This window comes from Serinus canaria, chromosome 1, assembly GCF_022539315.1.
Source record: "Serinus canaria isolate serCan28SL12 chromosome 1, serCan2020, whole genome shotgun sequence".
Lineage (NCBI taxonomy): Eukaryota > Metazoa > Chordata > Aves > Passeriformes > Fringillidae > Serinus > Serinus canaria.
Window position 1 is genome coordinate 65,361,741 of NC_066313.1, and position 13,396 is coordinate 65,375,136.

At 41.2% G+C, this 13,396-nt stretch overlaps 1 protein-coding gene across 5 annotated transcripts in view; it reads right to left on the reverse strand.

Annotated features, from left to right (window-relative positions):
• Positions 1-13,396, reverse strand: part of TBC1D4 (TBC1 domain family member 4) — a 110,535-nt gene that overhangs the window by 15,290 nt on the left and 81,849 nt on the right. For 3 of the 5 annotated variants that reach the window (XM_018908718.3, XM_050981499.1, XM_050981512.1), the window contains exons 9-13: positions 12,164-12,238; positions 10,965-11,191; positions 8,992-9,141; positions 2,791-2,951; positions 1,673-1,882 (exon numbers count right to left, since the gene is read on the reverse strand). In XM_018908718.3, the coding sequence (XP_018764263.1) occupies positions 1,673-1,882; positions 2,791-2,951; positions 8,992-9,141; positions 10,965-11,191; positions 12,164-12,238 (823 nt within the window). The other 2 variants (XM_050981519.1, XM_050981505.1) reach the window with 2 other exon arrangements.

The following is a 13,396-nucleotide window of genomic DNA, read 5'->3' on the forward strand; positions in this document are numbered from 1 at the left end:
TTAATTGTAGGCTGGATGCCAAGAACCATCTGAACCTATGCTTGTTTGGAATGTATCAGCTCTGCCTACGTCCCATCCATAAAATGGCCCATGCTATAACAGCCCACAGGAAGGAAACCCAGAGATAGGTGTCAGAACAGTTTACTTTTCACCTTTTGAAAATAAGATGATGAATTCTAGCTAGCAAGAGCACCAGTTTCAGCAGGAGTACTCATGAACCTGAATACAAGAATGGAGACATGCTCCTCAGAGCAAAATCAAGAATGCGGGCTAGCAAATGTATGCCAGTTTGGCATCTCAACACTGCCAACACTCCTGTCTTCACCATGAAGGATCAGGTAGGAAGAACTTGATTTCTACATTCCTCTTACAGAATGGAAGCAACTTGTAACTGAGTCTTAAGGAACTGGACTGATTTAACAGTTTTCAGTACCCTCAGCCACACAGGGTAAGTATAGCAGAGTTTATCCCTCAGCAGTTCCAAGTATCAGAGGGAATAACATTAAATTAGTCACCACAGCAGATCTCCAGCTTACTCACCCCACAAAAATAGACTATTTGCTAAAATGGTTTATGAAATGAAGATTTTGGCTGAAGTTCTCTCTAGATGTTCCCTATGAATCTAGGAGTTTCCACAGAACTGTGTGCCAACAGGGAGACAAATTGCAGAAAGAAACGGCACCGAGAAATACACAGCGTGTGTAGGAAATACACTCAAGGATGTACACTTGCAGGGACATGGAAAGACTTCTGTCCTGATGCTTTTCTTTCCTCTCCCTGCCTTCCCAGTAAGCTAGCCTAAAGAAGGAAAACGAATTAGCTGATCTTAACAAGATCATTATGTTTAAAGTAGTATGGTAGTGTGAAGAATCAGACTACCATATAGGCTATACAGCATAAAGGATAAGATGAAGGCAGCAGTTGTAGAGGACACATGGAATTTTCAGCTTCCACCAAAAGCTTGTTAGTCTATTATACTGAAGAATTATATATCCTAGGATAGACATTACATCCCATCTTTTATTTGTGTGAGCCTTGACCAGCCTTAAAAAAATGTCCTAGCCAGAAGCTGAGGCAGTTGGCAATCAGAATGGTCAACTTCAGATCCCTCACTAACAGCACTCAATTTTCAGTGTACAGTGCTCATGTTCCAAAAAACCAGAACTTTCTGACATACCTCAAGAGCCAGTTGCTCAAAAATCATATTTGGATTCAAGCATTAATAAATAACCACTGTGATGTGGTTAATGAAGAACAAAAAGCCTGGAGAGAAAGGCCATGAGCTGCAAAGGACTGAAACGAGACAGAAAGGGTAAGGTTTACCATACCTAAGTGTTCACACAGCACCTGTTCTCCTCACTCCACTTCACATTAGAATTCCTAGACTTCAGACAGATACAACACAGACTGTAGCATTCTTTGTCTAATACGCACCCAAAGAGGAAAATTTATCACTTTCATCTATCACTAAGATTACTCATTTAAAGTCAGGTAGACAGAGAACCTGGTAGACTGTGAGAGAGGACTACGAAAACACAGGTTTTTTCTAGCACTGTTAACTAAAAAGTTACAGAACCACATCTTTGTTTGAGGTGCCCAACACCAGAACAATTTTCATCTTCAGGCAGCAGAATCTGCAATAGCTTCTAGGGGTATTTTCTAAATAGCTAACCTTCCAGCTTCTGGTTTTCTTTTTCCATTCGAAGTAACAGAATTTGTTGATGGATGGCTTTTCTCCACAGACTTTGTAGTTCTTCTGAGTTTTTCCTCTCTCCAATTTTATCTGGACCATCCTCATTTTGCAATACTAGAACAAGAGGGTCTTCCTCCAGGGGTGGAGCAAGAGGGGATAAGGGTAACAATTCACTTCCATCATGACCATCTGCAAAGAATCAGAAAGCTATTACAAGAAACTCAGATTGTTTGACACATCATGAAAATCTGTCATAGCAGAACAAAAATAGCTGTCTTTCACATTCAGCAGTGACTTGCTGATTCCAAACCCAGAGAAAATGCAGTGCAACAGTAGTGAATTTTTTTCAGCATTTTGTTTACATTAATAAAGTTATATTTAAATTAAATAGAGTTAGATAAAGGATCACCCAGTATTTCAAACCTTTCCTCTGCCAGCTCCTTCCAGTTATCACAAGGCATTTATCCACAAAGCCTTTAGAGTTGAGCTTGTTTACTGCTATGATTTACCACGGGTTCAATATTAAAGCTACTTTTTCCACCTGCTAACCTGCACTACAGAGAGTGCTATAGCAATTTGTGGCCACTAAATACAGAGCTTACCATTTGCCTAAGGTTTTGATTTCTGCCAAATCGGAATTTATGAATAGCATTATTTCAGCTATTTCAGGAATTTTCTACCTTAAATGGCTTAAAGCTGTAAGAATTATTAACACAAGCAACAGGTGCTATGTGCACTACAAGGACAAAATATAAAACTTACCAAAACCCTCCTATTATGTACACAGGTCAGGGTAAAAGTTTCCTAACTCTTAAAAATATTATCTTTGTCAGTAAGAGACCAGTCTTAATCTCCTTTGCTACAGCAGCTATGGCAGATTGCAATTCATTTGCTTTCGATGCCAAAATCCTCTCTCCAAAGCAACAAAAACCTAAATAGTCTAAAGGCAAATGAGCACAATTGATCTCTGGCGAGGTTCTAGCCTGAATATTGTACCACACTGACTCCCTTCTCCCTTTCTTATTATCACATGCTGCAGTTCACTACAGTATTAAGTAACAACTGCTTGTTTATTTTCTTTAAAAGCACACACAGACCTGGATGCTGCATCTTGGAAGGAGATTTATTCATAGGTGAAGCTACCTGCAGGAATATTCTCCGCCGCCAGGAGATGCGGCGAGGTGTGAGCGTGGCCCCCGCAGCATTTAGAGATTCACTGCTGCAGAAGGTTGATGTTCTTTTCTTTCCCTCCCCATCACTGAAGGAAAGAAAAAGCAGATGGGGTATTTAAAGTCAGTATTCCTTGTAGGGGAAAAAAAACCTCTTTATTACCTCTGTCTAATGTATAACCAAACCTGCAGGAGCATTTGTGGGGAAGCTTAAGAAGGCAAAGCGTGCTGTGTGTGAGCTCCACCTTGAATGCTGTAGTGCCCAATTGTTTTCTTGTGCACAGTGCCGTGAAGTTTGCACTATATACCACCAGGAAGCATTCAGAGCATTCATACAGGGCTCAGCTGGAAGCTCAGAATAAAAGCTTAACTTTTTGAGAAGCTAAGAGAGAAACATGGTAATACTTTGCCTCTAACTTTGACAGCAATGGGTTTTGTTTTGCTATACATCAGTTTTCTGGGAGCAATCTGATGTAACACACCTAAAAGCAGAGATGGTGCTCCAGTGGAGCACAGCACTCCATGTAGTGCCATTATAAATGTCATGCTGAGCTCACAGGTGAATATTTCATTGGAGACAATGTTCTGCCGTCTCATACAGTCTCTTTCCTAAGCTTCAAGAATGGTCACTTGGATAAATGGGGACACATGTCCTCATGTTTCATCAGCTGTAGGAACAGAGACCCTGCAAACAGAGGGCAGATCTTCTCCCCAGATGGCATGAAGAAATATAATTGCACATTCATTTTAATAATTAATAATGTAATCTTATGCTGCTTGAAGAAACAAGGAGAGGATACAGGAAAGCTTTACAGGGAGGACACACCAAATATACCTTTCTACTGACTACTGCCAGAGGAAAAGACAAAAGATAAGTACTTTAGCCAATTTCAGAAATATTTCAGCATTTGTGGTAGCAAATTAAGTGCACAGATATTGTATAACAATGAGCACATTGATTATCTGCCACTAATCTTTCCATGTAAAGTCAACAGCACAAGGCACAATTACAAGCTTTTAGGAAGAGAGCATCAAACAGAGGGAGCTGTTTCTATAGCTTCACTTTCATCACAGGGAAAACTGCTATATCAAAACAGTATCTACACTTAAACCTTCATCCTGTAATAAATTTCAATGCTATAGCGCCAAGATCCCAAAAAGTTAGATGAAAGGAAAGCCCAGCACGTTCACTATGTTTTTAGTGGGAAGGCAGTTGCAGGTGATGGCAGTTTGCAACTGGGATCCATCCTCCCATATCTGGCTTGCACAGGATTGATCTGCAAGGGAGGACTATGAAGTTTCAGCTACACCAGTCTACCAGCTACACTATCTTAATCAGCACTTCATAACTAAAACTCTGTGCTCAATGAATGTGCTGAATTCACCAAGCCAGGACTGCCCTTTTTATTCACCAAAGCTGTCACTATGCTAATGATCTACAACAGCTCCCTGATATTTGTGAGCCTGAGTGACCAACCAGACTCACTATCACACCAAGGTATCAGACCCTCCTTCTGTACCCAGGCAGAGAAATAGCCATGACTTCAAACTCAGTTAACCAGCACAAGACACCAACCTTGCTCTCCTCTAAGAACAGCTCTACCAGCTGGGAGTCCTGAATGACACACAGTCTGAACTGTCCTCCACTCCTGATTTAGCTTCCATAGTGCCCCAGCTCCCTATAGCATCACACTGTTGGTGGGTGGTTTCAGTAGATCCCCATGTTGCACTAACCTAAACAGCAACTGTGACAACTCTTTGTCTCTGATGATGATGGGTTAACACTGCTCATGGTAGCCAAACACAGACTACTTAGATTGTAACACTCATTCTGAACCTGTAGGGGCTGTTTTTCAAAGGTATTTCAGTCCAGCTCTCGGAAATGGGACACTGAATTTGGATATATATAATTCTAACTTATATTTCTATAAATAACTGTAAGAGAGCTACTTCTTACTATTTCAAGTCCTACATATCATCACATGTTATAACAGAAAAACTGAGTCATTCCAGGGCTCACTAAGCAGATGCTACGTAACAAGGGAATGAAAAGTTCTTTTCTACTGCTAGGTACAAAAATCTACATTCAGCTACTGTGCTTCTAGACAGTCCTAGGAATAGTGTTCAGTTTACAGCAGCAAAATTCACAGAAAAGTCAGAATAAGAAGCTGGCTATTTTAGGGTATGAAACTAACCTGTTTACATTTGAGTCATGAAGTTTACATTGGGATGAACTAATCACATATGCTACTTCATGAAGCATGCAAATCATACTGTTCTGAAGACCTGTATTTCTCTTGTTTAATCCTCCCTGCACAAAAATCCCCTGTCACTTTAAGCAACTAATATTAATCACCTTCTCTTTCAAAGAGTCCAGTAAGTGATTAGAGGAAAATTTCTGCAATGCTCAGAAACACACCTTGTCATATTAACCCAGGAAAACACTGAGATTTAGAAAGGGAGGGTAGAAAGGGAGCAAAGGCAGTTTCCTCATTTCAAGACAGACAACTCCTAGCTTAGTATCAGATCTGAAGGTGTGAAAAAATACCCTTCAGAGCAAAAGCAGGAAGAAGTCAGAGTAAAATGGTAGTGTTTCCTACCCTAATGAAAAGATTCAGGAGGTTGGTGCAAAAAACAGTTTCTCTAAACAGGGAGGGGGTAAAGAAAAAAAAAATTAGCTATTGGCTCCCACAAAATGAAGAGCTTTATTAATGTGCGTGGAGAGACTAAGGCAATGCATCTCCAAAACAGGAAAAACAACTTCTTAAATAGAGCTCAGTCATTGCCATGGAAAAGCAGAGCAGAGTTTTCACCACCACCTACACAGACATCTGAGGTGGACATCTTCTCATCTACAAGGGAAACATGCTGCAAGGTCACCTAATGGAACAATCACTGGAAGAAAATAACAATGTAATATTCTGAGGCAATATTTAAATATTGTTTCAAATGTAATATTTAAGACACATGCATCACAAGTCAGTTTGGAGAATAATGGTTCTCTGCAGGACTACTTACCCTACACTTCTGACCCAATACAGAAACCAAAACACATTTATCAGCTTGCATACAATAAAAAGTGAGCAGCTGTAAATTCAGTATAATGCCTCAAATATTTCAGCCTCTACTTACACTCTAAGCTGTCTGAGGCAATACCCCAAGTACTCGAGAGTACAGAGCACTGATCATGTAAGGTTTTATCTCAGGTAACTGCAACTCAGTTTCACCCATTCACTATTCTATCAGGTAATGCAAAGCATGAAGATGAGACAGCTACTTCAGGGGAAGAAAATGCAAAGAAAAGAAAGAAGAAATCTCAAAAAATTGGTCAGACTACAAACATTCTCATTGCTTGGTTTTAATTATCTAAATCTCTTCCCAGAACTGTTCTTTAAAATGCTCCCTAAAACAGATATTTAAAAAACCACAATGTTACCACCCCATTTCTTGTGAACTCTTTACATAATACTTACCTGAATTATTTTGCACTTGAGTCCATGAAAGTCAAATGACTTGTGAATAAGTACTGTTGTTGCTCATGCCAAGACTTGTATTTTTCCCGTTTTTGCTTTCATTTCAATGTCTCTTCTTGATTGCTCTAAGTAGCAACTGAATAAATGCAACCTACTTCACAATTTGGAGGTTGAGATGGTACAAAATCCCCCAGATCAAGTACAGAATTCAACTTCCCAGCACTTAAGCTGGCAGACCTATATATAAGACTACTACATGAAGCATTCTTCCCATCTGAGAAGCAGAAAAACCAGTTTCTACCAGCTTACACCCCTCTATTGGTTCTCACTCCTGACATATATTTTTATTGTGAATAATCACTTTCTGCTATTTTATTTAAAGAATATTCTCAAGTATTTTACTTCTTTCATGAGACACAAAGCAGTTTTACAAAAAGGAATATGTTCAAATTCAGTTTAAATTATCCTTGCACAGCAACACAATGAACAGAGAAATTGTGGGCTAGTCAAACCTACACTGAAGATTGCTCCATTTCTACAAATGCTGCTCTTGTGTTTACATAAAAAAGCCTTGTTTAGCTTTATGTTGACCAGATTTTTTTTAATCCTTATCTGCAATTCTGTTCATTGCTGCACAACACACTTGTCAACAGTCAGGATTATGTGGAGACCATTTCTATCCCAGACTTCTCTCCAGAGAAATATATTGACAATGCCATAAAAACATTCTGAAGGCACCTATAAATATTATGTTGATGCCAAAGTTCAGTACATTGTTGATTTCTTAAAGAAAGGAACTGTATAGGGGGCTGTAACTAAATGACCTTTATGGTCCCTTCCAACCCAAATCATTCTGTGATTCAATAAAAAATCCTAAAAAACAAATGAAAACAAACAAACAAAACCACAAAAAATCCCATGCCATTCTATAAAACTCTTTGCATAAGCCCACCTGACTGCTACAATTCAAAAATCTTTCTAAAATGAATTCCAACTGAAACTGTCTCTGCTCTTGCACACTGAAGTTTGCCAGAACACCAAGAAAAGCTGCCTGCTGCACCATGTGCAATCTCAAAGGTATGTGATAAAGAAGTGAGACTACAGAATTTTTCTCCTGTGCAATAGGAATTCCACACTTCATGAGTGCATAGTAACCAGGATTATTCTGGGAAATACACTGAAGTTTTAGTTGGGGTTCCTAACAGTCAGACAGTTTATAGTCTGCAGATTGCAAAGCACTGACATACTGTGCTAAATTCCAGCCTATCATACACTCACTCACATGAGAATGCCAAGAACATCTCACACTGATCCTATTGGGATAGATGGTAGTCCTCTCTGAGAAGAAGAACCAAAGGAAAAAAACCCAACAAACCAATGAAGAAACCCACAAGAGAAGACACACTGTAAAAAATCAGAACTTCCTCTCACTCCTAAACCTAATAGCATAACATACATTTGCAAGTTTTGGCCACTGTCAGTTGGACATTATACTTCATTCTCCATTAGCCAGTTGAAGTGATGGATTACCTCAGTGACCCTTTTCACATCAGTATTATTCACTCAGCACTTCTTTCTGACTGTATCTGCTGCCTTCCCTTCACAAACCCAACTAGATGTTACCGGTGTACTCTTGCTATTGCCATTTCCTCACCATGACAGTTCAGGCCCACTTGCTCCCAGAAAGACCTGTAGCTACTGAGATCCCATTTTCACAAAAGTCTCCATACAAATTAAAGATCAAATGTATCAGAAATGTGTATACTGTAAAACTTTAGTAGAAATATGGTGGTCTTCTGGGAATTACCCCTTGAAGATCTCCCCACCCCAAGAGTTTAAAACTCCACTATAAGGAAACACAGCACATGGAATTGCCTGCATAACCAATTCCAAAAGCAGTATCTCAGAAATTCCAGTTTGGCATTAAAATACAGTTTTCATACAATACTCAACCCTTCATTCCCCAAACCCAGAAAGCTGGGTATAATGTTGTCCATTGCCTGCAGAAACTGAGCTGGGAATTGGTTCAGCTTGGACCAACTCTGCTGTCTAAAGGGAACACAGAAACAAAGCTGGACTGGAACCCAAACTGGAGGTAGTCTGTAAGAGATGGGTTTGGGGGGGGTTTGTGACTTTTCATACCTTTGCTTCTTCCCAAATCCTCTTCAGCTGGAAGTTATTTGTTAATTGTCTCTAAACATCTCACAGTTAGTATCACCCACTTAACTTGGTGTTTCCCCTTCCTCATGCACAGGCATCCCACATTAGTACTGTACACTTTTCACACTGCTCTTTTCTTATTTCCACATGCCAGTGATCATGGCAACACATGCTGGTTTGCATTCAGCAGAGAAAGCATTAAATTGGCATAACACTCCTAAAATCCACTGCATTTCATGTGACAAACCAATGCAGCAGATTTGCAACACTGCAACAGAAACAGGTGACAGCTACTTGATGTCAGCATAGAAGCCTCAAGTTTTAACAGGCTTTTTGATCCAAAAGCCTGTTTGCCCATTTGCATCACGGAAGTCTGTTAGAAATGCAGGAGCACAAGGCAGAGTGGGAGGGATGCCATGTGCTGCATTCCACTGGGAATCCTGCTTGCTGTTAAGCTAGTGGCACTGGAGAATTAGGCAGGAGACAACGCTCTCACCTCTTGGACAGGTCACTTTCTGAGTGCTGGTGCAACCTTCCTGAGCCCTGGTAAAAGGTTTTCAGGAAAGAAGGGGCAGAGAGAGAGGAGGGGAGACCAGGTGACGCAGATTCACTCTCACTGAGAGCGCGCCGAAGCCCGACCACAGGACTGTGCAGGCAACAAGAGAACACAGCAGATGGGTCAGCACGGATTCGGATACAGCAACAAAACCACCAGATTAGAGACACTGGCCAAATACCTCATATCTGGGCTTACATTAACTTGGTTTCCCAGAACATAAAATGTACCACCACCTGCATTCCTGGGCAGGTTCCCGGGGGATATTGATTTTGCTGTTAGAGCTGATTTCTATTAAAAAACTTTTCAGTGACATTGCAGAACAGGGAGGCCACCTTATTTCTTTAGCTTTATTTATTCCCAAAGCATATTCAAAAAAAGAATCTCTTAAACATTCAGAAAATATCCTTAGGAACCTTCTTCTAATAATATAAACCGCATTGTTCCTCCCTCTTCAGTTTTCTTTTACTTTTGTAAACAACACATTAGGAAGTAGAGATTATGTAAATGTAGTCCTTCTGGATAAATTTTTGAGAAGTAATTAAATTAAGAAAGGTAGTCCTGCTCCACAGTTAAACATTACTTAGTAGCAGTGACAATTATTGGAGGGGACATAAAAATTAATTCAGTTTCTTTTGCTGAACATTTATAACTAATCCTCAAAAGGAAAGAATGAAAAATCCCAGCCTAGAACCATGTTACAAACTATTTTGACTAAAAATCTGCTGATGCCACTTAATCAGAGACTTCTTACAAGTTGTTACAAAGTAATACAGTCAGCAAGTCCTTCACTTTGAACTGTCAGGGTTTCCTGTTTGCATACAACTCGGTCAGTGGGAAAAAAAGTTTATCAGTAAAAAACACATTATTTACCTCTCTAGAAACACAGTGTAAGAAAGGCTACTTTCTTACCCTTCACTCCCTTTCATTCTCTTAAAACAGAATAAAATTTGTTGCCCTTCTCTACTAGCTGGTGCAGCATTCACGCTGATATTTCAATGTAGACATCAAATAGGTGACAAATTACTATTTAAAGACAGTTTTAGAAAGAGCCCACAAACAACAAAATTACAGCCAAGCACTGAAACAGACAATAGGATGGAGAATGTGATCCTCCAACAGCAAAAAAATTCAGCTCATCTGGACCTGAGTTTTGTAAAAGGTTTGGAGTTTGTCATGTCACTTACTGCAGGTACCCAGCAGAGAGGAGAAAAAGAAGGCACAACCAAAGAGGCCCACAATGAACTGTGGGGACATCTTCTGCTGAGTGAAGAACTCCTGAAGGAACAGTGTTCCATATCTTAATAGCTGGAGAGTTTCCAAAAAGGAAGCAGAAAGAAGTTACAGAGGGAAGCTCTGGAGAAAGGCAAATAGGGAAATCACATGCCTCAGAGTTCAGTGGATGTGTTTAATCCTTGTGTCCTTTTGCAAGACTCCTCACCAGTTTTAATGCTGGACATTGTCTCTATGAGATTTGACTAACACGGCTGAAGACGTTTGAAGCTGTTAGTGCCTTTTTCATCCTGGCATAAAAGTTTCAGGCTGCCATCTCTGCCACTTAAGGCACTGAGAGCCTCTTTTCCAAAAGGTCTGACTAACAAGACTGCCAAAAAGGCTCAAATAAATAAATAAACAGATTGGTGCGGGCATCTGGCTGAATCACCAATTTGATGGATGGATGCCTGCCCTCAACCACTAATTCAGGGACTATTAAGTTACTGCAAAGTACCAGACTACACAGAGGCAGAGAAGACAGGCTGAAAATAAACAAACGAACAAACCAACGCTGGAGAAGCGCAGAAACCCACCTGAACTAAGCTCCTGACGTACTTGGCCAGAAGCAGGGCTGCTGCAGCCCCCCCAGGGGGGGCAGGGGGCCGCGGGCGGTGGCACGGCTGCCCTGACTCACTCACCTGGCCGCCTCCACGCCGTTCTGCCGCAGCAGCGGGGAGCGGGCGCTCTGGGACCTGCCGTTCTGGAAGGTGATCCTGCGTCTGGCACTGCTGGGCGGGTGGCTGAAGGTGTGAGCGCGCCTCCTGAACTGAGGCGAGGCCGAGCCTTCCTCGGGAAACGTCTGCCAGGCCGAGGACACGGGGGACGCTGGAGGAGTAGCTGGCGGGGAATCGCCCGGAGAAGTGTCCTGAAAGGAAGTGCTGGCGGAGTAAGGCCTGGGGCTCTGTGCCCTATGAGAGCCCTCACTTAACCCACAGGCAGCCAGCACCGGGGCACCAAAGCCTCTCCCCCTTCTGGGTCATGGCCTATTGTATGCTAATTATCACCCAAACCAGACATCCTTTGAGAGCTCACTGCAAACCAGCAGCGTCCTTCTTCCAAAAAGCGAAAGCGGAGGGAGGAATACAACCGTATATACGCAACACAAACAACATGCTAATTACTCCAGGCATCCTCTCACAGGGACTGGCATTCCAGCTACCAGACTTCTGTCTCTTGCAGGAAAACACAGGAATGGAAAAGGCTAGGGAAACTGCTTTTAGCTAGTTTCCTCGACATATCGCGAGCATACTTCCTGTATCGTCACAGCGACATCCTGGAAGAGAGACTGTTATTACACAGCCAGTTCATGAGTAACTGTAGCAGGAAAACCAAAACAGAATCTTCACCTCCTGGGAACACCAGCAACCAACCCACATGTGAGGTAAAACTTCAAAAACAGGAAATAAAAAGAAAGTGAACGGAGTTCCGCCCTCTTGCTACCATACAGCATCCCCAACAGCTGGGCTCAGGTCAAAAATTCTTACTTCCCTAAAGCAACTATTACTTACAGAAAGGATTCTTCACCTTCAGAGCACTTCCTTTTGTTGAGACATGACCTGACTTAATTACTTCACTAAAACAAGGCAGAAACCAGAAATTCCTTGCTTTTTGTAAAAGCAAGGGAAGTGTAGGAAAAAAGGACTGGCAATCAGATTAAAGCTGAAGCTTTGAGTCAACATAAACCCCAGCTTTCTTACACCCTCTGCCTCCCAGTGGAAACATCTTTGAGTTTTGTAAGTTGATGTGCTTTGTTCTACTTCCTTCAAATGAAAGCAGAGTGGTGTATTTACGCTCCACTGCGAGCTGTGTACGAGTCTGAGCTGAGCTCCTTACGTACTCTGTCAGAAGCCAGGCTGCTGCAGCGCTCAAAGCTGTCCACGCTTCCCAGGCGGCCTCGCATCCTGTAGGCTCCCTGGGAGAAAAATGCAAGAAAGTTAATCTGGTCTTCTTCCTCTTTTTCTGAAGCTTAGGCAACACCTAAGCTTCAGAAAAATTCACCTGCACAGGAGAATACAAAATAGATCAGGCATGTGACATGTCTGACATAAGACTAAAGATCATGGGTCAAGCACTGGACTTGACAAAAAGTGACATCTTTAGCTGGCCAATGTGCATCTTCTCCCACATTTCTCCCAGGAGTTTTAACCCTGCACTCCATTGTTTGAGGCAGGTGAGTATTTCCTGACACTTCTGAGGCAAAATCGCTAAGTTGGCTTAAACAGCTGAGTTCAAAAACTCCAGATTTCAGTACTGTGAAGCTTTGCTCCTGATGGATGCCTCTGATACTCTACAGTCCCATGAGATACAGTTTTATCAATATCTAAACATTTCAGACAAATTAAGCCCACACAGGCAAAAGGAGTAAAAGTACTAAAACTGGGGAGAAATCCTCTCTTGACAGCAAATCCAGCCAAATAGCACCAGAAAAGACTTTTCATTTATAATGCAGATAAACCTGATGCAAATTTGCTAGAAATTTATGCTAAAAAAATCTTTGCTGAATTTTTAACAGTCCTTTAGTTTCACAAGAAAAGGCAATAGATCCACAGCACTTTTAACTAGCTTTCACTAATGTTAACTTCCTGGTTAGGTTTGCTGTTGGACACTTCTGACTGCTGAAGCAAGCTGCTTTCAGTACTTTATCAGGAGAAAAATAGCCTAGGTTTTAGGAGAACTTCAGACAGAATTCCTCTTGGTATGCTTGCAGCTCCAGGGGAAGTTTTGTCAATATCACCAGAATTTATTTAGCCTACTTTTTCCCAGTAAGAGTTATTTTCAAGACTTAGAGTGCCCTTTAAGTACATTACCCCACTTAAGTGCAAAACCAATAAATACTCTGCCTGAAGCATCTCTTCACTGAATCTCCCAAAAAAACAAGAGCAAAGTATAAGTTAGAAGTTTCTCACTACTTTTGAAAATGCACACTTCTGGCACTGTAAGAAGGAGTTTTGGTTAAGAAAGAACAACAACAGACGAGGTTAGTGCAGCATGGAGTGGATGAAATCTGTCAAGAGGTCAAAGAAAGGTTATATTTATTTCTCTGAGGTACCTCATTAGGAAGCCTGTTTTT